Here is a 26453-nt window from a genome sequence, read left to right as displayed (position 1 = left end):
TGAACATCAAAACACTATTTGGTTCAGTTTGATATGCAACATTCTGGTCTTTTGTTATGTTTATATCAAAACCTAATAATAACAAAGAAAACGAAGTTATAAAGCGGTAGTGCCTATATACTTAATGCAGCATGTCGTTATACTGTTGTTTATATTTTATGTTACATGTTGATTAGTAAATAATGAAAATTGAAGTACCATAATTGCTTAAAGAAAATGTAACAGATTTACGTTATTTCCACTTGGATGTTCTTTATTCCTGTGTCTAATTCTAAATAAATAATGTGTAATGGCAACACAAATCTTTGAACTGAACTATGAACAATCCTTTTAAGTTTTTTACCGTTAAAATCAATAAAAAATAATAATACTGAAGTATAAACCAACCAATGAATGGAATGATCAAAGTCGCATCGTATTTAATGATTGTTTTACTTGGTACTATATTGAATATTTGGAAGTGCAAATTATTTCTAATATAACAATAATTGTTGCCACTCGTACCTTTATACAAAGCTTTCTATATGGTCAAATCTGCATTTGTCCTTAAAACTAGCTTTCAATTAGATAATAAAACATTCGCATAACTCAGTCATCTGCCTCAATAAAATGCTTAAGTATTTTTCAAATTGAGAATCGGAAGTACATTTGTTAGAATTATTTGTATTGTTTGCTTAATAAGTTGTAATATCAACAAATAAATATCCAATCATTTGCTTCATTACTAAAACTGAATCATTAAATGAGAATTTTTTATTTTGATTTTCATATTTCATATTTGGAATCACTTTCTGGCAACTTTTCCCACAAAAAATGCACTAAGAATTTGATTCAAACAAAAATAAAATGCACTATGAATTTTTACATTGAAATAAAATATTGGTGTTATTTGAGAAGTACAAACTACTAATGGATGTGGAATTTAAGGATTTTCTTTGGCGATCTTAGAAAAGGTGTACTGCACTAGTTTGTACATTTTTGTTTTATGCATACAAAATCATGCATAAAAATGTACATATAGCTACTACCTGCTAACATTATATTTATGAAAAATTTCAGTGTTTAAATCAGATTTAGCCAACAAGTACATAAAATTTAGAAAGACCATTAAAACCTAATATAGAAAATATGAAGAATTTCATCATATTAAATTTGTTAAGAATGCAAAATCAGTTAATCATCATATAACTATATACACCTGCAGATCTGCACCTTAACGAATTACAATCACAAAAATGGAACTCATTGCGACTAAATTTTTCATTTTGACTGACAACGAAGTTGCAATATCTAGTAACTTAATGTCTCTCTGTATTGTTATAATCCTCTTCTATTAACTCAAATATCGTACAATATAAAATACTTGATTTGGTCACTACAAAAGATTTTATGGAAAATCTAAAATCATTTACAGAAATGACTGCTACACATGTGATAAGGTGGAATAAATTAATAATATTTTATATCACAATACAAATTACGGCCATTAAAGTATAAGTGATATTTTTCATGGAGATTTTTACAGGAGCCCATTACTGAACAATACCAGGTGGCACATATTACAATGATAATTTGCTTCACATACTAGTCAGCTATGAAATTATAAATTAATTTGGCCTTAAACAGTCACTTTAGGCTCTCTTTATACTTCTGAAAGTTGTGATTTCCTTCATTTTAAATAATTCTTATCATTTCGTCATTTTTCGATATTACATTTTCATTATGGTACACATTACTAAACATGTTACATGGTGTCAAAATACATTTGAGTTTTTATCAAAATTTAAAGTATTCGACAACCAATCATACTGCTTATATTACTGAACTACCAATCAAATGTCTTATCCATTGTTTTCACCTCCAGAAATGAAACCTGGAAGGCAGGTTAGGGGTCTTCTGTATATATCGGCCTTCAGTTACTCATAATTTGTTGATATAACCAATTTTTAATAACATGTGTATACACAAAATAATGAAAGTACTGTTTCAACCAAATTCCAAAATTTCTGTCTCAGTTACAAAAGCACAGAAAGTGACCTTGAGGACAGGTATAGAGGCCAAAGACTATCAGTTCACCATACAGTGTATCTAAAACCCTTTCATCTTTTTATGAAAAGAAAACAATAGCATGCTTCTGTGTTTTATTGTAAAACTGTATTTAGAACTTAAAAGAATCAAAAACATTCTAAATTTGTTAACAACAGCTTGCACATGAGAGGAAAGTTTTAAGTGTTTGTTCTTATATAATATGTAAAATAGCATTACGCCTTCGAATAAAAAGTTGTCTTTGAAAATTACTGCAGACAGTTTAATTTATCAAAGTGGAAATTAAAAATAAAAGAACATAACTATTTTTATTTTCTCTTGGTTATGAAGAGAGTAAACACTTTTCAGGGATACTGGAACGCACAATATTTTATCAATCTATATAGAGAAATGCTACATTTTTCTACTCTGATACCAAAGACAGGTTATTATGGCAGCTTGAAATTATACAATATAAGAAGTTATCAGAGTCCAAATACTTCCACAAATATTTTGTTTAGTTTGTACACTTTCAAACTTATTTTTTCTAAATTCTACTAAATATCAGAGAGAGAACAACAATCTGACCTAGAAGTCATAATGTTGGAAATCATATATCCAAACTGTATGTGCTATCTCAAGGCTTAAATATCCTATTTCATTGGAAACTTCACAGTTATCAGTTACCTCCCATTCATACAGATCTTACAAAGCAAAATTTATTGGAGTAAAACAGACTCATACTCAGAATTTACACAAATATTAATATTAAACAACTTTATTGAAACTCTTTTACAGAAAAAAAAACATACAAAGGGAAGTCTCTTGAAAAGTGAAATTGTGCAGAGTGAACCTGCTCTCAACAAAGACAACTTCTTTCACATCTTGCAAAGGGAAGTTACTCCTGGTGGGAAAGTATAATGTGTTAGGTTACATAGAGGTCATCTGTACCTACCTTACAAGTCTGTCTAGTTTCTCCATCTCAAGGGTGAAGTGGTGTTCTATTTCTCCAGCTCTTAATGTAATACCACAAACAGGACAACATGGGGACTGTCCATCTAAAACACACTTCTTCCTTTGTTCTGGAAAAAATAACACACTGAAATATTATCATGATACATAGTAACAATTCGCTGCCCGTTTGTACTTTTAAGTATTATATTATTGTGTAATGTTGGATATTATAATGTGCTACACCATAGAAGATTTGTTATTTTATTGTGCTATGTTAAATCTGGTTGCAAATTGTAATGTGCTACACCATAGCAAGTTGGTAATTGCATGTGGTACACTATAGAAGACTTGATATTGTAATGTGCTACACTATAGAAAGATTGTAGTTGTAAAGCATTAAACCATAGCAGGTTGGTAATTGTAATGTGCTACATTATAGCAGGTTTGTTATAACACTGTGATAATCTATATCAGGTTTGTTATAACAATGTGCTTTACTATATCAGGTTTGTTATTTCAATGTGGCAGATTTGTTATTGTAACGTGCTACATTATAGCAGGTTTATTATTACAATGTGCTACACTATAGCAGGTTTGTTATTGTAACATGCTACATTATAGCAGGTTAGTTATTGTAACATGTTACACTATAGCAGGTTTGTTATAACAATGTGCTACACTATAGCAGATTTGTTATTGTAACATGCTACATTATAGCAGTTCTGTTATAACACTGTGATAATCTATAGCAGGTTTGTTATAACAATGTGCTATACAATAGCAGTTTGTTATAAAAATGTGCTTCACTATAACAGGTTTGTTTTAACAATGTGCTGCTCTTTATTTTTTATTCTATAACAATGAGGTTTTGTTACAATGTTACAAATGTAACTTAGCATTACAAATTATTCAAATATCAACTGTTGAATGGTTGACTTTATAATACAATGAAACAATTCTAAAATTCAAGCAACAATTTAAAGTCTGACACTGAGTATTGCAGTGCTGTTTTCACAAAATCTCTCAGGAGAAAAATAACTCATAAATCATGCTCAATTCGGTTTAACTGGTTATCAATTTGTCATAAGATTTTTATGAAAAAAAAGCTACAGGATTAAAGTTTTTGTACAGTTTAATCACCAACATAATGTTACAGGTAAGCACAATAAAACAGTTACATGTTAAACAGTATATTATTGATATGATACTCAGTCAGATAAATTACTATCAATATGTTGGCTATCAATCAATGAGACAGCAACCCAATGGCACAAAAAACCAAAGACTTCTACACAAGGTCAACATAGTCATTGACAGTAGACAAATGTCTACAATATATAAACCTCCAAATTGCAAAGTCTTGAAAAGTTGTGATTAAAGGTATACTCTAGGACTTTCAGCCTACTACTACTAATACACTGGTAACGGAAGTATTCATTCAGAGGATTTTACACTATGTTGTGGGTATAAATACTATAATAACCTTCTGCTAACAATTTTCAAAACTTTTAATGGACTCCAATTGTCCATAACTCTTGCTTTAATCTCTAAAGTTCTTCTGTTTAAAAGTCTAATTGCTCTTTTGTCCAACAAAATTCTGGTTTATAAAACTATAATTGAGTTTACTGCTTTTGTAAGGAGAGATTCATCTTAATACCAGCATAAAGATTAAAATGACAAACAAAAATGCAAATTCCCCACTTAAAATTCATAAAAATATTACAAAAGGAATGTTTGAGTTTTATTCTCATAAATTACTTATGGATATTTCAATAAATGTCAACAATCTACATCAAAAAAGATTATTATGAAATCAATGCCATGTCAAGTTGGAAAATTTTGTTTCACACACAAAGCTACCTTAATCCACTGTGAGTACCGCTGACAAGCTTTGAAAGTTATAATCTCTATAGGACTTCTTCAATCGTCATATGTCATGCACTAATCAATAAGGAATTTGGACAAATCTTGGGATAATTATTAGGTCACGATCCGATGGGTAGTGTAGATTAAGCTAATCTCGATCATTATTGATGATCAAACACTCATACTGTCTGTCCAAACATGATCTTTTAACATCCAGTCTTCTGTCTTCTTCCTGTAAGTCACTTACAGAACCATACAATTATCGATTTAAGTATATTTTTTTTACTTTGAAGAACTTAGGAAGTACACTGACCACATGCTGAATAGAGATTTACTGAAATATTACTAAAGTACTCAAATTACAAGACCTAATTTCTCATATATCTATCACAAAGCCACATACAATATACTTACTAAAAAACATCCAAGATTTTAACAACACAAAAAAGAACATATTTCACTGAATCAGTATGGCTTACAAAAGGACTCTAAAAGAACCTATTGTTCAGATGAGGAAATATGAAGAAATTTCTAATGAAAAACTAGCTATTTAATATATTAACATGTTTTTTTTTTAGAATATATACATTGAAGTCAAATACATTTGTTCTCTCTCTTTTCAAAACTGTTTTCTAAACTGTAATAAATCCCCTGAAAAAACCTTTAAATCACACAAGGATTGGTAATAACTGTTGGTGCTAGGACCAGTTGAAAACAAACAAGAAATGGAAAAACTGTTTGTGCTAGGACCAGTGGAAAACACACCAGGGTTGGTAATAGCTATTTGTGCTAGGACCAGTAGAAAACACATCAGTGTTGGTAATAGCTATTTGTGCTAGGACCAGTGGAAAACACATCAGGGTAGGTAATAGCTATTTGTGCTAGGACCAGTAGAAAACACATCAGTGTTGGTAATAGCTATTTGTGCTAGGACCAGTGGAAAACACATCAGGGTTGGTAATAGCTATTTGACATTGTGCTAGGACCAGTGGAAAACACACCAGGGTTGGTAATAGCTATTTGTGCTAGGACCAGTGGAAAACACATCAGTGTTGGTAATAGCTATTTGTGCTAGGACCAGTGGAAAAACACATAAGGGTTGGTAATAGCTATGTATGCTAGGACCAGTGGAAAACACATCAGGGTAGGTAATAGCTATTTGTGCTAGGACCAGTGGAAAACACATCAGTGTTGGTAATAGCTATTTGTGCTAGGACCAGTGGAAAACACATCAGGGTTGGTAATAGATATTTGTGCTAGGACCAGTGGAAAACACATCAGTGTTGGTAATAGCTATTTGTGCTAGGACCAGTGGAAAACACATCAGGGTTGGTAATAGCTATTTGACATTGTGCTAGGACCAGTGGAAAACACATCAGGGTTGGTAATAGCTATTTGTGCTAGGACCAGTGAGAAAACGCACATGGATTGGTAATAACTGTTGGTGGTGGGACCAGGGAGAAAACACACAAGAATTGGTAATAATTATTGGTGGTGGGACCAGTGAGAAAACACACAAATATTGGTAATAGCTGTTGAAGGTTGGACTAGTGAGAAAACACAAAAGTATTGGTAATAGCTGTTGGTGGTGGGACTAGTGAGAAAACACAGAAGGATTGGTAATAGCTGTTGGTGGTGGTGCCAGTGAGAAATTACACAAGGATTGGTAATAATTGTGGGTGGACTGATGTATAACAAAACACATGAGGATTGGTAATTGCTATCAGTGCTGGGACCAGTGAGAAAAACGCGTGATTATTGGTAATTTCTATTGGTCCGGAGACCAGTGAGAAAACACATGAGAATTGGTAATTGCTATCAGTTCTGGGACCATTGAGGAAAACACATCAGAATTGGTAATTGCTATCAGTCCTGGGACCAGTAAGAAAACACATGTTAATTGGTAATTGCTATCAGTGCTTGGACCAGTAAGAAAACACATGTTGATTGGTAATTGCTATCAGTCCTGGGACCAGTAAGAAAACACATGAGGATTGGTAGTTGCTATCAGTACTTGGACCAGTGAGAAAACACATGAGGATTGGTAATTGCTATCAGTACTTGGACCAGTGAGAAAACACCTGAGGATTGGTAATTGCTATCAGTGCTGGGACCGGTAAGAAAACACATGTGGATTGGTAATTGCTATCAGTGCTGGGACCAGTGAGAAAACACATGACGATTGGTAACTTCTATCAGTGCTTGGACCAGTGAGACTTCTAGAAGAAAAAATTGACTACAATTAACCTTGTACTTGACAAATTAATTGAAATGTGCACCCAAGTACGTGATATAATAAATTATACAGGACCCCCAGATAGTATATGCAATAAATTATAAATCAGCATTAATCTCATTTAGATTTCACAATGCTGCAAAACAGGTTGTAAATTGTGTACTTTTTGATATATAAGTATATCATAAACTTGATGTCAATAAAAATTAAGCAGTATAATAACTGATCTACGTCCTGTGATGAAGTGTTTGCAAAGTACCTGTTACCAAGTCATTAGTCAAGTTTGTCAGGTAAATTCTCTAATTTATACCTATTCATGATCATAAAAATTTGACATCCCAAGTCAAACATGCTTTGTAGCATTAAATTTTCGGAAATACTCATATCCAAATGATTATATATTACACGTTAAATAATAAAGTATTACAAAGCATGGCTACTTTATTGACATTCCAGTAATAAAATTAAAGTTGTCACTCTGTCAAGAGTCCATAGTCTTTGTTTTATTTGAATTATAATTTCTTAAATCTTAGTTACAAAGTTTCCCTGTGCCACTTCAGTTCTAAATATTCCTTTTTTGGCATATCATATTGAAATGAAATTTATATATTTTTTAAACTACTTGATGTAAAGTTCCCCACCTATTTACAGAATCTGACCCCCTTTTCGTTCATGTTTGTACATTTTTAATTTATATTCTGGATTTGTGAAACATGAAGAGAAAACACTTAGCAATACAGACGGAAAAATTTCACAAAATACCAATCATAGATCCATAATCAAACAGAGAATAGTTCTACTGAGGTTTGTGAATTTTTGTGAAATAAATGGGTATTTTTGTTATGTTTGATTATGTCTTATGACGAGTCATTAGTAGTATTGGTTGCACCCTTTCAGACTACTTAACTAATCCAGGGATTTGCATGAATCAACAAGAATTTTTCTTCCAAATATGTTTAAGACCTGCAGGTGTGTTGAAAAAATAACATGAAGATTTAGAGGACTTTATTAAAGTATAGGTTATCTATGTACCCTGCAGATAGATAAGGTCCAGTATTGGTTCTGGAGCTAGCATGCAGAGTTACAGGATATGATATCTAGATTGTAGTTTATATGAACTGAACATACAAAAAATAAAAAATTTTCTCAGTCCAATGAAGTTTCAATTTCAAGTTCCATTTCTCAATACATGAAAGAGCATTTTATTTTCCTATAAAATCAAAACTGAACACAATTAAATTTTGTTGAAAATAAGCACTGGTGGGCATGCTTTTACAAAGAACTTGTATAATATATGCCTGATTTCTTTCACACAGAATCCTACAAAAACTTTGCTAATCATTCCCGGGAATGGTACCCAAGAAATCAGCCAGAGAAAAATGTCATCACACTTGTAATTTTAAAGTGTTTTTTTTTTAAAGCAATGGCTATTTAAATTTATTTCTCACATTTTTTTTTAATCATGATTGAAGCTGCCACTCTATAATATTTACATTTTTACACAGATGTGGTCAGTGTTTACACTGAGAAACCACTGGAACTTGCTAGGAACCTTTTTTACCAACATGTGTGGGATAATTAGTAATTAATTCAATCTGAACTAGATTCCTGCTGTTGTTTTCTTTGTATGGAGCATCTAAGAAGAGAGCTACTAACCACTGCCAAAATTTGTAAAAAACTTTTTTTCATTTTCTATATTTACATACTTCACATATATCCTAACAGCAATAAATCAAAATAAATGAGGAATGTGTCCATGGGATACAGATAATGCCCCCGCTTGCATATAACGTCATAAAGGGACATAACTCAAAAAACTTGATCTGTGTTTTGTTGTAATAAGCATTGTGTATAAGTTTCACAACATTTGGTTGAGGCAAACTAAAGTTAGAGAACGGAAACCAATTTCGTGACATACCGACGTACAGACGGACAAGAGTAAAACTTAATGCCCCCTCCGCGACAGCCAGGGCATGTAAACCAAAAATGTTAAATTTTACATTTACCAAGAGAGAGAATTTGCTCACTTCTATTCTGCCTAAAATGATTTTCCAAGCTGTAAAGAAGTACGAACACTCTACAATATTGGTATTCAGACTGACCAAGAATAGAAGTGACCAATTCCAGGAGCTGTCAAAAACATTTTTTTTTTCATTTGAGTCTGTACTTGTTTACCTTAACACAAAGAAGTAGCCTCAGTCTATAGTATTGGTAAAATTGGCCCAACTTCTTTACATTATCCATAGATTTCATGATTTTATTGACTCAAGCATTATCTTTCCGCAATAACATGGGTCGGATCAATTTAAAGTTCCGAGTGGTATAATTGATTTCACTCACTTTCTTATAGCCTCTTATTTATCCCATTTATTTTACAATACAAATATTGTTTGACAGAAATTACCTAAAAAGATATTTGGTTTTCTAATTGATTTTGGACTAGTGTGTTTCATGATAAGGCAGGATTTCTATGTTGACTTTAAGTTAAGCATGATCTTCTGTTTCCTCTATACAACCTCCTCATTTCTAAATTAAACAACGAATTTTCACCTTCTTGTTACTTCTGACAATCTTGATCAAAGGAACTTTTAACAATAAGGTTCAATATGGAATAACATTTAGATAGACCAAAAAGGTGATAGCTAAGTTTATAAAACTATTCATCATTGACAGATTTACTCAATAAGAAGCTATAATCCAATTTCCTTGCCACAAAATTAAACACCTGTGAGCTAATTAAATATATTGTACTACTGGAAAAACAAAAATTTGTCAATTTAAAACCAATATGGACAGTTTTATAGACTCTATAGAGATCAAAGAAAGATTTTATACAAGTGTTATAAGTAACTACTGGAAATTAAATCATTTGATATATATATCTTTATAATTCCTTGAACTATTTTATATATCTTCACTTTGTTACTTCTGTTTTTAGATAATGAGATATTGTCTTCATTCTTAGCCTTATGAATTACTTTCTTAGCAAAAAAAAATAGGGATACAAACATTTCTAGCATCACACATTACTTTTTATCTAAATTCTGTTCATTATTTTTTTTATCAGTCTAGTAAGATATAAAATTCTTGTTTGTGGGGTAAATATTTTGTTGATTTCATTGTTATTTTGAACTTCAAATATTGTTATATATATAATGTGTTGATTTGGGAAAATGATTTTGAATGAAAGCTAGATGTTTGTTTTACATAATTATGTTGTTATTCTATTTTTTTTAAATTTGTTTTAAGTCTTTTTTTTTAATGAATACTTGTTAGAAGATAGCAAAAATAAAACTGCTGTACATATTTCTCTTTTACATCATGTGAAAATCCATAACTTAAGATATGAAAATCTACGAGCAAGTAATCTGTTCACAAACTTATATATATATAACACAGGGCTACATTTTGTATTTCATTAAATTTTATTTATTTCACTTTAAGCTATTTGTCCTTCCATATTTTTACCAAAGAAACTAACTGAAAATGAGCATTCATCTTTTATAAGCAAAATGAATATAAATTCCACAAAAAAAAGATCATCTGGGAGATTTGAAAGTTTTACAAACATAATTATATAACTAAAATCAGTGTAAAATCTCTGCAGAAAAAGGAATCAGAAAATAACTTTATGTAAGTGTGCCAGACTGAATGATTGAGAACAAACCATCAGTCCAGTACTAAACCAGTAAATGTGATTGAGAACAAACCATCAGTCCAGTACTAAACCAGTAAATGTGATTGAGAACAAACCATCAGTCCAATACTAAACCAGTAAATGTGATTGAGAACAAACCATCAGTCCAGTACTAAACCAGTAAATGTGATTGAGAACAAACCATCAGTCCAATACTAAACCAGTAAATGTGATTGAGAACAAACCATCAGTCCAGTACTAAACCAGTAAATGTGATTGAGAACAAACCATCAGTCCAGTACTAAACCAGTAAATGTGATTGAGAACAAACCATCAGTCCAGTACTAAACCAGTAAATGTGATTGAGAACAAACCATCAGTCCAGTACTAAACCAGTAAATGTGATTGAGAACAAACCATCAGTCCAGTACTAAACCAGTAAATGCATTTCTTTGGCTATTAAGTATTTTACATATTTTTTTAAACAATTTTTTTAAAGGTGACAATCAAAAAACTTTTCTATATACTTTTTACCTCAAGTTATCCAGTTTTTTCCCTGTTCAAATCAAATTTGATAAAACAGATATTTATGTAAAGAGCTAGAAGATTTATAAATTCATTCATGTTTTGTTTTTTTTTCCTCGTCCTGAACATGCATGCAATATTTGCCACTGGACGTTAAGCAACCTCTTAATTAAAGATACACATACAAATGTAGGAAAATGTCGAAATAATGACCAGAAAACATTTGTAATTGGGAATCTGATATAACAGACAAAGAACCAGTAGACTTACACATAGGATCATTAGATACCAACACAGTTTATTTTTACCAAAAATAGGAAAATGTTGAAATAATGACAGGTAAAAAAAACATAATACAGGTGTTGATTTTACCATGGTAACAAAGAATGCTGCTTATCAAAAATAAACTTTTAGATTATACAGACTAAGTATAAACAGTGCAGTATTAACAATACAAGTCAGCTAGCCATCAATATCATCTTCATGAATACAGTGTGGTAAACATTAGGGAGCTTTAAATTTTGACAGAGAATTTCGTGAGATGACACTTTGATTAAGATGAACGACATAGTCTTCCAATGTTTAAACATTACTAAGTTATGGGGATGGGTAACGAGTCGGATTTAGACCATAAACTTTCAACAAACTACCTTTTGATTTCAATTAATTTTTCCATAAACAAGAAAATTATTCTATAAATCATAAAACTGAGATCCTTTTTTTACATTTAGCATGAAATTTATGCATTTAAATAAATCAATAACTCGTTTTCATGGTGTCTTAGTTCGGATGCTACTTGATTCAGTCCAAATTTAACAATAGATCGTATCGCTACGATGTTTTGTATTCACAATCTGAATTGTTGAAGGATGAAGGGGGAACTCACATATTAAGTAATAAAGTTTAGAATTATATTTTGATATAATGAAATTGTCAAGGAAGGTAGCTCGGTTGCCTAGGACTCAATCATTTTTTGATGACTCCTTATTCTCTGCCAGCTGTCTTTTATTTCAAAACCAATGACAGCAGTAAAAGAGCCGACACTAAATCAAACTCCAGCAAGTATATAAAGTCAATGCAATGACATTCAACATAATAGGCCTGCTGGTAGTAAAATCTCCACTTTATCCATTTATTCAGTTCACAAGAGAGCTTTATTCAAAGACAATAAAATCCTGCTTTACTAACAACATTGCAAATAAAATGTCTGCCTAGGTATTGCAGTTTGAACCAGTAGAATATTCAATGAATGTAAAATCTTCCCTTCGAAGAGATATATGGTCTGCATGGATTATGAGTTAGACAAACATTAGAACTTGGTTTTCAACTTCAAATTACAAGAAATAAAAGACAAGTTGTGTTCAATCTTCTTATGGTAATTTTAAACATCTACAACAGACAAGCACTTAGTTGAACATATATGAAACAAAAAATAAGCACCAATAAAATAATTGAAGAAAATAACGTAAAATACCACTTGTTCACTTCTGATTTGCTTGGGACAGTTAATGGTCACTCGTTGATTTGATCATAATCCTGTGTCATGAATACTTGAAAAGACATCAGCACTCGTGTTTAAGTTTGTCAAAACATGATTTGCCGATGGCTTTACTTGCCGTGATAAATTCACTTCTAATAGCTTTAGTCTTGTCTTTGTATTCTATCGTTAAGCTTACATAACCTGGCGATTTGATAAAACACAATCTAGTTTGCCACATTTGGACATAAATAACTGTTTTTGATCAGATAAATTATTACATGTTGGATTGGGATCAAGCAAAGTAAAATAAATGTGACGAAGGTTTATAGAAGCTAACACCATCATGATAACTTGTTTCGTCCCATATTATGATTGAATTTCATGAAGCAATTTATAAGCAATGGTATTCAAAGGTCTTCAAAACTGGAGTACAAAGCTGATAATGTTTATTATGCAAAAGTAAAATCTGGCCATCTGAGCTAATGAATCTAATAGAATAAACTAATACTACATTCAGAAATTTGATCCAAGAAAAAAAATTCTGCAAGATATAAACATTATTTATTTGCAACTAATCTATGATTTGATGTAAAATATTACTTTGTGTTAACTATCAGTTTTTAGTTTACCCTATTCTTGATTCATCAAATAATTGTCTAAAAAAATATTAAAGTATTTAAAATTCAGTATTTACTGTGCTACGTGTAGTGAGAATAAGTTTCTTTTGACTGTAATATTATATCTATTTTTATAAATAAAAGAAGATATCTGATTTACGTTAATAAGACATCAACTAACCAACAAAACCAAGAAAGACATTTAGAGGACAACATACCCTTTACACTTGTTTCTCAAACAAAAAAGTTAGGAAGAGTTAATATTAAAAAATATTTAACTTTAGTTTAGAGTCAGATGGTCTGTGAAACTAAAAACAGAAAAAAACATTGCCTTAATTAAAATGATGAATTTGCTGTATGAAAATATTTAAAGACTTTGCACTGAAACAGAAAGATGGCAGTAATGCAAGATAAGTTTTAAGTACAAAAATCCACCAATAAAAATGCTTTTCAAATATGATGATACAGTTGCAAATATTTCAATCGAGAAATTTGATTGTTTTCAGTAGCAGGATTAAGACAATGTTATCCACTGAGATTGGCTATTTCAATATGTAGGAATCTGGGGTTTTAATCAGACTATCAAGAATTTCTGAACAATGAGCAATTACATCCTGGATCTATAAAAAGATAGCAACTTGTTATTTACCAACATCAATGCTTCCCTTAACACTCAGGGAGGTACGAAACTCAATTTCATTGCCATAAAATAGTTTGAACTAGGAGCCAAGACACTTGAATAAATATGTCAATTTTTAATAAACTACATCACAATTTATCAGAAATTTTTTAATAGAAATTATTGTGTAAAATTAAGGAGATGTGGTATGATTGTCAATGAGACAACTATCCACCAAAGACCAAAGGACAAGGATGAAGAAAAAAAAATTGCCATAGGGCCTTCAACAATGTGCTTATTTCATATTGTTCGGATAAATGCAGCTTTAAAAAAAGAACAATTCATTTGTTTGAATTCCATTCTTTACTAGAGATAAATCTTCAATTACATGTGATCTTTATTCAAAGAGGGTCAACACTGTTAGTTGCGATAACTTCTGAAATCAAGAACCGTAAAGGTAAAATGTTTTTTTTCTAACTGTTCATACATGTACTGTTTTTTCCTTTGAGAAAACAAGACAACTTGCACTGTAGCTAAAGCAGAGGTAAATCGGTGGTAAAAAAAGTAAATAAATTCTGAATTTCACTGATAAAATTGAGAAAGGAAATGGGGAATATGTAAAAGAGACAACAACCCGACCAAAGAGCAGAAAACAGCCCAAGGCCAGCAATGGGTCTTCAACACAGTGAGAAAATCCCGCACCCAGAGGCGGGCTTCAGCAGGCCCCAAAACAAAAATGTGTACTGGTTCAAAGAAAATGGACGTCACACTAAACTCCAAAACATATAAATGAACTAAAATTAAAAAACATACAAGACTAACAAAGGCCAGAGGCTCCTGACTTGGGACAGGCGCAAAAAATGTGGCAGGGTTTTCAATGTATTTCAATTTCTGAGTAAAAATGTAAAATAATGTGGTTTTCTTTTCTAGAACCTCTATAGTATTTTTGTACTAGGTACATGTATTTTATCATTTACATTACTTTTGTTCTCTCTTTTTAAACAAGTGGGAATGAGCAAAAAAAGTTTGTATTTTAAATTATATGTAAAGGGTCCAAATTTGACAAAAAATAAGAAACTAACAGAATTCGTTTGCACAGTCTTGGTTAAGCTGTTTTCCAATGGCTGCATATCTACTAGTACTTATTTATAGCAATGTGTCACAAATAGAAACTGAATATGAAAGTAAACTTCAAGACTAATGCCACTTTGTCTTAAAAAGTAATGGATGCTTACTGCTTTGACAAAATACAGCTGTGAAATATAAGGTGCAAGATCGTTTTCATTCGTCTACATGAAAAGCACTAACATACATGTAGATCAAACCCCTAAATATTTTTCTGAAAACTTTTTAACATTGTTTTAGCGCACCAGTTAATTTGCTGATTAGAAAGCAAAATATTTCATGAAAATCAGGCTTCTCTAGAAAAAATTAAATAGGGACTTAATTTTGAACATTTAATGACATTTTTTTTATTTATCTGACAGATTATTCTTAAAATACAATATCTACAATATTTGAAAATCTTGAAATCTTTTATTTTTTGCTTAAATTCAAAAATTACTAATATCTATATATATTTTTTCGTTTGGGCTTGTATTATATTTGCCTTCGGGTTTATATGATCCGTTCATCCTATTTCGACTCTTCAAAATTCAAGAGTCAATCCCAAATTGAGGTAAATTATATGGCCTTCCAAATACCGTTTCGATTCCTAACATCACTGAAGAGACATTAATTGTCGAAATCCGGATATGGTGTACAAATTTTTGCACCTCATTTTTGCGGTATACCATCTTTTCCGCAAGTTTTTTGTTTTCTATTTGGTATTAGATTAAAATTAAGATCCATTTTGTTACATCTGTGATTCGTTTATTTGGCAATCGCCATGGCAGTCAGCAGGGTTTAAGAACATCCGTTGTTCGACCTGCTAGTCAAATGCGTTTTGTTAAAATATACTTTTTCACTTTTTGGTCTTTTGGAAAATGTTGTTTGTGCTGTATTTAGACCCCTCTACCAAGAAATTTGTTTTGCATGCACACGTATAAAAATTGCGGTTTTTATCCAACGCAATCATAGGTTTGAACGTTGTTTTCAATTTAGACTTGTTTATATTTTTTCGTTTGAGCTTGTATTATATTTGCCTTCAGGTTTATATGATCCGTTCATCCTATTTCGACTCTTCAAAATTCAAGAGTCAATCCCAAATTGAGGTAAATTATATGGCCTTCCAAATACCGTTTCGATTCCTAACATCACTGAAGAGACATTAATTGTCGAAATCCGGATATGGTGTACAAATTTTTGCACCTCATTTTTGCGGTATACCATCTTTTCCGCAAGTTTTTTGTTTTCTATTTGGTATTAGATTAAAATTAAGATCCATTTTGTTACATCTGTGATTCGTTTATTTGGCAATCGCCATGGCAGTCAGCAGGGTTTAAGAACATCCGTTGTTCGACCTGCTAGTCAAATGCGTTTTGTTAAAATATACTTTTCACTTTTTGGTCTTTTGGAAAATGTTGTTTGTGCTGTATTTAGACCCCTCTACCAAGAAATTTGTTTTGCATGCACACGTATAAAAATTGCGTATATATATATATAAACAAGCCTAAATTGAAAACAACGTTCAAACCTATGATTGCGTTGGATAAAAACCGCAATTTTTATACGTGTGCATGCAAAAAAAATTTTTTGGTAGGGGGGTCTAAATACAGCACAAACAACATTTTCCAAAAGACCAAAAAAGTGAAAAAGTATATTTCAACAAAACGCATTTGACTAACAGGTCGAACAACGGTTGTTCTTAAACCCTTCTATATATATATATATATATGTATGTATGCAGCATATAAAGGAAATTCTAAAAGTTCCACAATGAGACACTACCTGTGAAAACAGCACAAAGTATTTCATACAGACTGATTAAATCTATACTTAATCAATTGGGTTTTCTCTACACATATAATTAACAAAAACTTCTAACACAATCAATATGGATATTTTAAAAATGGTAATAAATAAGAAAAGCAATTTAAATCAATTGTACAAGTGGAGAAGTCCTAACTAGAGAGTCCTAGTGGCACTAAGATCAGATAAAAAGGTTTGTGGTATAAAAAATCACCGTCATCTCAAGATAACATCGGAAAGCTTTGTTAGATCCAGATTTTATTTAAATTGACAAATTACTTGTCCAGCCCTTTGGGCGATTTATGCAGTCGTATTGTTATATGTACCATGACCGTATTGTTGGAAAAAAAGACTTGTAATACCACCTAATGTCCAAAACTAAAGCTTGTAAAATGATGAACAAAAATTACTGTGACAATTGACACCTTCTACTTCAATGTAAAGTGCTTCTGATCATAAAATTCTCATAATTCCAAGTGCTAAGTAGGTATTTTATTATCTACCCAGTTTAAAGTCAATCATGATAGCCCTCTTTTAGACATACAATAGTTTAAACTTTCAGATTAACTTTAAAAATTAATTGAATATGAAATTGAAGGTGACACCACTAGCATAGTGTGTCTGTTATAAAGATTAGCCATCATAAATTTTTTGGTAAATCTTTTATACACTAATATTCTCTGGTCACTTGCTTTGATCTGAATCTCTGCTAAGTTAATCAGAATCTGTGTAAGTCTTTTATGGCTAGCAGAAGAGGGGAAATAATTCACATGTCAATAGTTTACAGCAGTGCTTTAATACAGACTTAAACCTTAAGGAACTGTGACCTCTTTCTTTTAATAATCTATGAAAATCAGTTTTTTTCAACTTTAGATGAAATAACAACGTTAATGCAAGCAACTTAAAGAAAGCAAAATTTTATCATGACAACAGGAAAATGTGTATGTACATGTACATGATTTAATATGTTTTGATTAGAAAAAATAAGAATCTCTGATAGATAACCTAAGAAATCTAAGAAAAGTTACTTTCAGATACCATCATCTAAAAATCCTTTAGCTATTTTCTCTAATCATGATAATATTGTTGACAGAAACCCACCAAAGAAGCTACACTAAGAAAGTTAATATCTTAGTTTTAACATCACCTTCAAGAAAACACAATTATCAGCATTTATACACTGAAAATTAATTATTTTCCAAATTTTTTAACATTGTTGTTTACTCTAAACTATGTAATTGCATGAAGAAGGCAATGTTCTCTGTCTTTTTGTATGAAATTTTCACCAATTTTCTCAAAATTACTTGTATTTTTTTAAGATAACTGTCACCTATTGTTTGCAATTTTAACTTTCAAGAATTAAATCATAAACTTTGATTTTGACGTCTCAAAATTACTATATACATATATATACATGTTTAGTAAATTGTGACAAGAAAAATCTAGTATATATTTATCTTATGAATTCTTGAAAATTTTCAAGTAAAACTATGAAAATGTCATAAGAAACAGCAAATATCTTTTGGTTAAAAGGTGGAAATTTCTTGAAAATTGGACAAGAATTGAGTTTGGAGTATATTTTTTTAATTAACAATTTTGTATAAAATAATAGGGAAAGTATTGAAGAGTGAAAAGCACTTTTGTCCATGTGCTGTAAAAATTTAATTACACAAATGCTCTGTCCAGTGGACAGGTAAATACATATATTTCACTATTTATAATACTACATTGAAAATAAGAAAAAAACCTTTCAGTTGCCCTAAATGAGTTGGAAATGATGTTCATTAAAAACTAAAAGAGAAATAAACAAATCATTCAAGTTGTTTTAATGATAAAATAGAAAGGAACTTCTCCCTTGCCTACAATGATGGGAAATGATGCTTACATAATACTAAAAATGAAAAAATAAGAATCTTTAAAGTTGTCTTCATGATAAATTGGAAGGAACATCGTGCTTCCTCAATATAATTGGAAATGATGTAAATATATATATCAAAATGAAAAAAAGAAAAAAAGTTTTCTCTCCTAACAAGAGAAACAATTTTTCAGATTTCACATGAATTTTCATTCTAATCACAATAGAAAAGATGTTTTGCATCATCCTTAAACTATGATCTATATAGGGTCAATATTATTTCTGACCCTTCTTGCCGCTGTGGTGTTAATCATGAAGATTCCTATCATTTCTTTTTTAAATGTATATTATATTCAGACATACGAAATAAAATGTTTGAAAGTCTGCGCTGGCTTCCAAAAGATTGTAAAATTAACATAGAACTACTAACCTCGGGTAGTTGTCTTCTTTCTCTAGAGCAAAACCAAACCATTTTCAAAAATGTCTTAGAGTTTATTAAAAGTTCGGAAAGATTTCTAATTGCCTAGATAGCAAACCATGATCGCACACACATCATCATCTAAGTAAAAGTCTTCCTTTTTTTTTTTTTTTATTTTTTTTTTTAATTTGTATTTTATTTTATTTTTTCGTTTTCTAAATATTCATTTATTTATTTTATATATTTATTTTTTCTGTATTATTGTTTTCTTTCTGTCTTTTGACATAAATCCATATATATATATATATATATTAAATAGATATACCATTCTATACATGCATGCTCATACATATATTTTGTATTATATTGCTATAAATGTTGAATGGAGAAGACTTCATAAGTCTGTTTGACTTGTGTCTTATCCAATTTGTACTTGAACAAATAAAATATGTTTAAACTAAAAATAGAAAAGAATATCAAAATTTTATTGAGCAACAACTACAAATTGAAAGCCTACTGATTGTATTTATGAGAAACTGAGGTTTTTGTTTTTTACTAAGAACCTTTTATCTGTTATTATTGACAGTTATAGCCAGAATTCCCTACTAAATTATTTTTTCAAAATATGATGATATTTTCGTGACGTCAGATATATCTAATATCAGATATTCATCATTTTATATATATTTCGTGTTAAAAATTTTAACAGGGTTACCCAATAATTTTGGTTACTTAAATACATGTAAAATTAAACTACTATCACAGTTTAAATAAAAATAAAAAATATGATACATTTAAGACAATCTTATATTTTCAAAATCAAACTGGGAAATGTTTACTAAATGAAGTAAGAAATTTTAATATCAATAAAATAATAAAAATAAGCTTTCAATGGGTATAGCTTTAACTGCATAGAATATAAATTTTTCTGTTACAATTGAAATGAAAAATAATATGAAATTTAAGAAAAAAGTCTAGTCATTTTGTAGCTTGTTGTGCTGTATGAATTTTGCTCATTTTTGAAGGCCATTTGGTGACTTATAATTGCTTACTTCTACGTCATTTGTTTTCATTGGTTATCATACCACATCTTCACTTTTTTATATTGAAAATTGCCTCCCTTGCAAGAGGACAACAAATCTTTGTCTCATGGAGACATTTTTAAAAATCCTTTTTTTCTAATTTTTAATTTTATATAAATATTGTTTCCATAGAGAAAAGAGCTTTCAGAATAGATTTATTCTTAAAAGTTTTACCAGGTAATTGATGGGTAAGTATAAAACCTGTAGAACATCTCAAAAAGTAGAATAATTTTAAAAGAATTTTGTTAACTTATCTGGTTAAAGCTTCAATTTGAGAATTATTACAACAGCATAGCTTTTCACTCAAACTTTAACACAACCTTTTCTAGTTAGTGAGTCCGCTAAGTTTACATATAAACTCCTCCAAGATAACCTTTATTACTAATATCATGCATTCACTTATACATGTAGTATCAAAAAAGTTCTTTTATATTTTATTGTTTAAATGAATACTAACATATCTACTTAAAGTTTAGTAGGTAACCAGATGCTTTATCATGTTTATACATCAATAATTTGTCCACTGACTCAATGTTCTCCCCAAGGCCTTATACCACCATGGTGCTATATCACATTTAACATGGTGCTCTCTGTATAGATTTTATAATGAAATGTATGATAAATGTGGTTCTAAATTTTGAGGAAACAATGCTATTTCAATTCTAATGGTGCTATTTGAAAATACTGGACAAAGCACTATTTATTTAACATATATTTTCAATTTAAATACACAAAATTTTAAAAAATATTACATAACAAATTTTGTCTGCATGCTCTTAAGGTTTAAAAAAGACGGTCAATTAAAAGTGAGCAGAGAAACAGACTATTCACTTTTTCATAATTTGTACATTTATTTACATACAAAATTTTCATATCCATTAAAATTCATAACTTTTAAAGAAACACACTTAACGATGACTACTCAACTTAACTCAGAAGTTATTCATTTTCTTATAACATAATTGTGCACATGATTTGAGAAGACTCAATCTAAAATATGTGTTCAATATTGAAATAATGTGGAGGACAATTAAGAAATTATTAAATCTCTTAAATTCTTTATGAAAATTAAATGATAATTTTACCGCATAGGAAATGAACATCTGTATCATTCCACCAAGATTACTAATGTATTTAAATAAATAGTAACTATTGGAAATATTTTTGCCAAGTAAAATTTTGAGACAAGGAAAAGTAAAAAACACTTAATTTTCTGCAATAAATACACATTAATTTTTTATTTCCATTCCTCTAGAATACAAAAAATGTCTAAATACAGGAGGAACTTTGCATCAGAAAGATACAACCTATTATCAACTCTTGTACAATATAAGAGTATATTGCAACAATAAAAGAAAGAAGTTATAAGCTTAAATTAGAAAAAAATCTTTATACTCAGATTCTATAGTAATTTTCTAATAAATCAATTAAATATAAAAATGATAAATCAAAATTTATTTCATTTTTACATTTAAATAAGGGAATATGAAGTATCTAAGAAAGTGTGTTCATTTGTAAATGTCCAATTTTTTATTTTTAGTTGATCAAATGCAAGCGATAGATTTTAAAGGCAAAAATAAAATTATTAAACTTACTTCTTAAACTTCTTCCCTCAGAGTCGGGAGTTCCCCGTTCAGTATCTGAGTAGTTTTCAGAAATTCCTGCAGAGCTGATACTTGATGGTCTTTCATCTTTGATACTTTTATGTCCAGTAGAGTAGTCCATCGCCATTTCACTGCATTCAGATTCATGGGTCTTTGGACTGAAACCATTATCATCGTGTTTGGGTTTTTTAGCTGGAGAGAATGCTGAGTGGTAACTATCTGTATCACTAGTGCTTACTGGTCTAAAAGCACTACTGGTCCCTGGATTCATGAATTGCATACCACGCTCCATATTTGCTCTGACAAATGGAGGTACTGGTGCATACAGTGGAGCAGGATAGGGTTCTCCGGGTCTGTACATTGTAAAAGGTGTTGAATATGGTGAAGAAATATCTTTATCTCCAGCATTTTGATTTGGAAATGGAGCCCTTCCACCTTCATGATTTTCTGCAGTTGATGCCAGTACCATCAAGGCTGGTGAAGTCAAAGGATTAGGTACAAATGTTGAATTCTCCATCCCTGCACCTCCAGCTTGGGCTGCTGCAACAGCCGCTGCATGGTGAGAGAAAAAAGGTTTATGCCAAAAATTAAATCTAAACATTGCCAACTCTGACAAATTCATTGTTGTAAAAATAAAGTTGTCCACATTCAATAAAATAAGTTTTTATATATAGATATCACTTTTAACACTGTCAATACACAACAATAAAATGTCAAGTGACAAAGTTAAGTTTCTAGTTTTATTATTTAACAGACAAGTAGTGTCTATTTGTGGTTGGTTGATTCTATCTAACCAAACATTATTAGAACAGCCCACTTCAAACAAATTATCTTGGTTGGAACACTCATTATTAAACCTACCTCCACATGCGCAGAGTGGAATGTTCCATATATGGCAACTGTCAATAACGACTACCAAATAATAGATTGGAAATTTCCTTTGTAAAATAGATTTATATCATATTTTATCGAAGAGCATAGTAGGATATGTTAGAAAGGTATCGCCAATACACTGCGAAGTTACAAACATATCATATTTTGCGCTTTAGTTGAAAATGAAATTATGTTTTGTAAACAGTTTGCGCGGACTTCATTCAAAGTTGATAGCTAAAGTAAGTGTCGCTAAAATTAAAAGTGTACAAAGACAACACACTTTCATTACAAAATATTAGTGAATGCACTTCTTTAAGTTGTTGTACAATAGTTTTACTTGCATAACAGTCATTTTGACAGACAGATGACATGAGAAACTGATGGATAACTTCGACAATACTCACTGATTACTGTCAAGATGACACCGGAAGGTCAATCCTATATTGGATGATGGGATAGAAGGTGTTTTCCGAATCTAATTATAGAACGGCATAAAGAAGCGATATGTTAATGAATACAAATCTCTGTCTAAATACGTTTCATGAAACAAATTTTGGTACGTGATTATTAATTTATCTAGAAAATAAAAACGCCGTCAAAGGGAAATAATTAAATAAAGTTATAAGAATAATTATTATAATCAATATTATAAAAACAACACATCACAAAATCTAAATAAATCAAAAAAGTAAAGACTTAGAAAAACCGAATTCGTAATAGCTTTTATTACGTTATCTGTACTTATTGTGGCTTTTTAAAGATAAATAAACCTGACCGATTAGGCCGATTGGAGATATGTTTTAAGCCGATGAAAAAAAGGGGGGATGAGATCTACTAGAATAAATTTAATCCCGTCACATATTCATGTCTGATACATCGTCAGTAGCCGGTTTTCTAAATACATATAACTTATCTTAAATCATTTTTGTTATTTTACGGACTTGGTGTTGATGTCAAAACTGTGTAAGTTTTTGTTTAATTTAGTCAAAACTTTAAAGATTAGACTCTGGACGATTTAGAGCTTGACGTATTGTACTGTGACTGTATGGTGAAACACCTGTCTATTTTAAGAACTTTAGTTTTACCTTATTGTCTACTGTTGAAAACTTTGTTGACCTCTATTTGGTTTAATGTGTCGGTGGATTGCTGTCTCATTCAGACGTGTACACAACATCTCCTTTAATTATTATTTTAACAAATTCCTCTCCAGTATCTATATAAAATTATTCTTTACTGTACTAGATCTACACAGAAATGAAAATTCAGTGTTAATTTTGAGATGTATCATTTGCGCCAATTATTATTTTTCAAAGGTATTAATTGCGCCGATATACAGTGGGATTCATTTGCGCCAATTTACCTGTACACAGTCTTATCATACATAATCATAAATTATTTTAAGTATATTAAAAAGCATTTTCAGCATTTATATTCCAAACATGGATTCAGGAATAGAAATGACATGCCGCTGGTGTGATGCCTTTTGCCTGCTAAATCCGAGTGCACAGTTACCGGTAAATGTTATCCTTTCTCCAAGAATGTTGTCACAGATATAATCTAAGAATAAATTTTACTACTATGCATGTTGATTTTGATAAAAGAATGCATATTTACGACGTGACCGAGGTTTTGCAAGCTATTATCACCAAGGCGTTTCGTTTTCACCTTGGTCAGGCATTGTGGCGAAAATACTCATGCCGTTGAAAAGTGTCAGAATTTTACAAGAAGAGAGCTCAATTGTAGAGATTATGTTTGTGTTATGAGTTACAAATTCCAGTCTTTCGTATAACTATGTAAACTGCATGTCCCAAGCCAGGATAAAGAAGGAGGACGCAATCGTATACTTTAAGTTTGGCACAAATGCTTCTTTATATTTTGAAAACTAGTGGCGCAAACGTGGCATTGGCGCAAATGTGTTGTGACGCAAAAGGACGCATTTTTAGCGCAAACGGATTTCTCCCAATTAAGCATAGACATGAAGATGATTTCAAATGGTAATCTTTTGTGGTGCATGTTCTCCGCGCGAGGACAATGTTGAATACCAGTTCACAAAAACGTTCTGGTATATAGAATTAACTAAAACAGAGCTTTTGGTACACTTTAGAACTTTTAGTCACCGAAAAAACTTTAAAGGGACGTTATTCGGACATACAATGAATTCACGCGGAGAATTTAAGAATTGTCCAAAACAGTTATCATTTTTGTGAAAATATTTTCCTTTCCCTTTTCGTGCTGAGCATTAAATCCTTAAATCGGTACATTCACAAAGAGACCGTGTTTATTACTTTAATTTTCCATAACAATGAGTAAACAGATGTGTTTTAAAACTTATAGATGTTGAAAATTTTTATTAGATTTTTGGGAATTTAGCATACCTATGGCTGTCAGGGACACTCTGAAAATTGAGGCATTGAAAGAGATTTAGATTTTTCATCACTACAGTAGTAAAATAGAAAAACAAAGGATATGCGGTATATATATATATATATATATATATATATATATTTCTCTAATTCTTCGTGAATTTATCCCTTCCTGCACCCATTGTATAAAAAAAAATTAATCAACGTGTGGTTCGTTTGATCTCAGTTCTTCATTGGTTAAAATCCGATTATGACGTAGAATTTTCTTGCTTCCCTCTGAATTTCCTATTGTGACGGCATGAAAAAGGGCGACCATGCCTGATGACGTCACATAGAAAGAACACATCTTTTATGCAGATCATTCAAAAAGAAGGAAGAAGTTTGCCTGCATATTGTTTGAAAATCATTAGAGAAACAGATTCCACCACCAAAACTCGTGTAATACGATATTTATCCACTCTCGACAGTTAAATTTTAAATATTTAAAACGCTTGGCGAGCCTCGCGTTTTAAATTTGAAAATTTAACTGTCTCGAGTGGATAAATATCGTATCACACTCGATGCAGTGGTAGAATCTATATATATATATATATATATATATATATATAATTATCATGATAACACGCTTCTAATGCATATTTCTGGGTATAAAATGGAAGATTAAGTTTTTTTCCCCTACGATATAGGGTAAAATATTTGAGGTATGTCCAGTGCACGATGTAGTGACGATATCGCCGATATTGTCAACTTCGTTCATGATTTATACCTGCTCGCAACATTGTCTTACTTGTTGTCTACATCGTTGATATCGCCGACATCGTTCTTCTTGCTGTCTACATCATCCCCTTTCCTGTCTACATCGTTGACATTGTCGACATCGTGATGTTGACAACATCGTGACGACATCGTCTACATCGTCCCCCTTTCCTGTCTACATCGTTGACATCGCCGACATCGTGATGTTGACAACATCGTGACGACATCGTCTACATCGTTTTTCTTGCTGTCTACATCGTTGACATCGCCGATATCGCGATGTTAACAACATCATGACGACATCGTCTACATCGTCCCCCTTTCCTGTCTACATCGTAGACATCGCCTACATCGTTTTTTTAAATAAAGAAGTGTTTAGTTTATCAATTCCATTTTCAAATAATGTTTTTATATTACGCCTGTGTCGATGTTCTTAATAGTAGAACTTATTTTGACAGTTTTTTAATGTTTGCAAATCTCTATCCTCCTTCTCGTCCTCCTCCTCAACATCTTTGCGATGTTGACATTATAGATTACGTTGTAATACAGTGTTTTGACATTGTCTTTTTCGCGATGTCGGCAATGCCAACCATGCAGAGACAAGATGATGAAAGGATATCGACAAAGTAGTAC

The 26453-nt window shown here is 31.0% G+C and overlaps 1 protein-coding gene across 1 annotated transcript in view; it reads right to left on the bottom strand.

Annotated features, from left to right (window-relative positions):
• LOC127735327 (E3 ubiquitin-protein ligase Rnf220-like) overlaps positions 1–23133 on the bottom strand; it is a gene marked incomplete at its 5' end in the record, with an annotated part of 43965 nt that extends 20832 nt beyond the window's left edge. The window contains 3 exons of the mRNA XM_052245483.1: positions 2981–3107; positions 21820–22380; positions 23106–23133. Coding sequence (XP_052101443.1) covers positions 2981–3107; positions 21820–22380; positions 23106–23133 — 716 coding nt within the window. The remainder of the gene's footprint in view (positions 1–2980; positions 3108–21819; positions 22381–23105) is intronic.
• Between the last annotated feature and the right edge of the window lie 3320 nt (positions 23134–26453).

This window comes from Mytilus californianus, unplaced genomic scaffold (genome assembly GCF_021869535.1).
Source record: "Mytilus californianus isolate M0D057914Y unplaced genomic scaffold, xbMytCali1.0.p SCAF_1, whole genome shotgun sequence".
NCBI lineage: Eukaryota > Metazoa > Mollusca > Bivalvia > Mytilida > Mytilidae > Mytilus > Mytilus californianus.
This window is presented reverse-complemented; position numbering and strand designations above follow the sequence as displayed.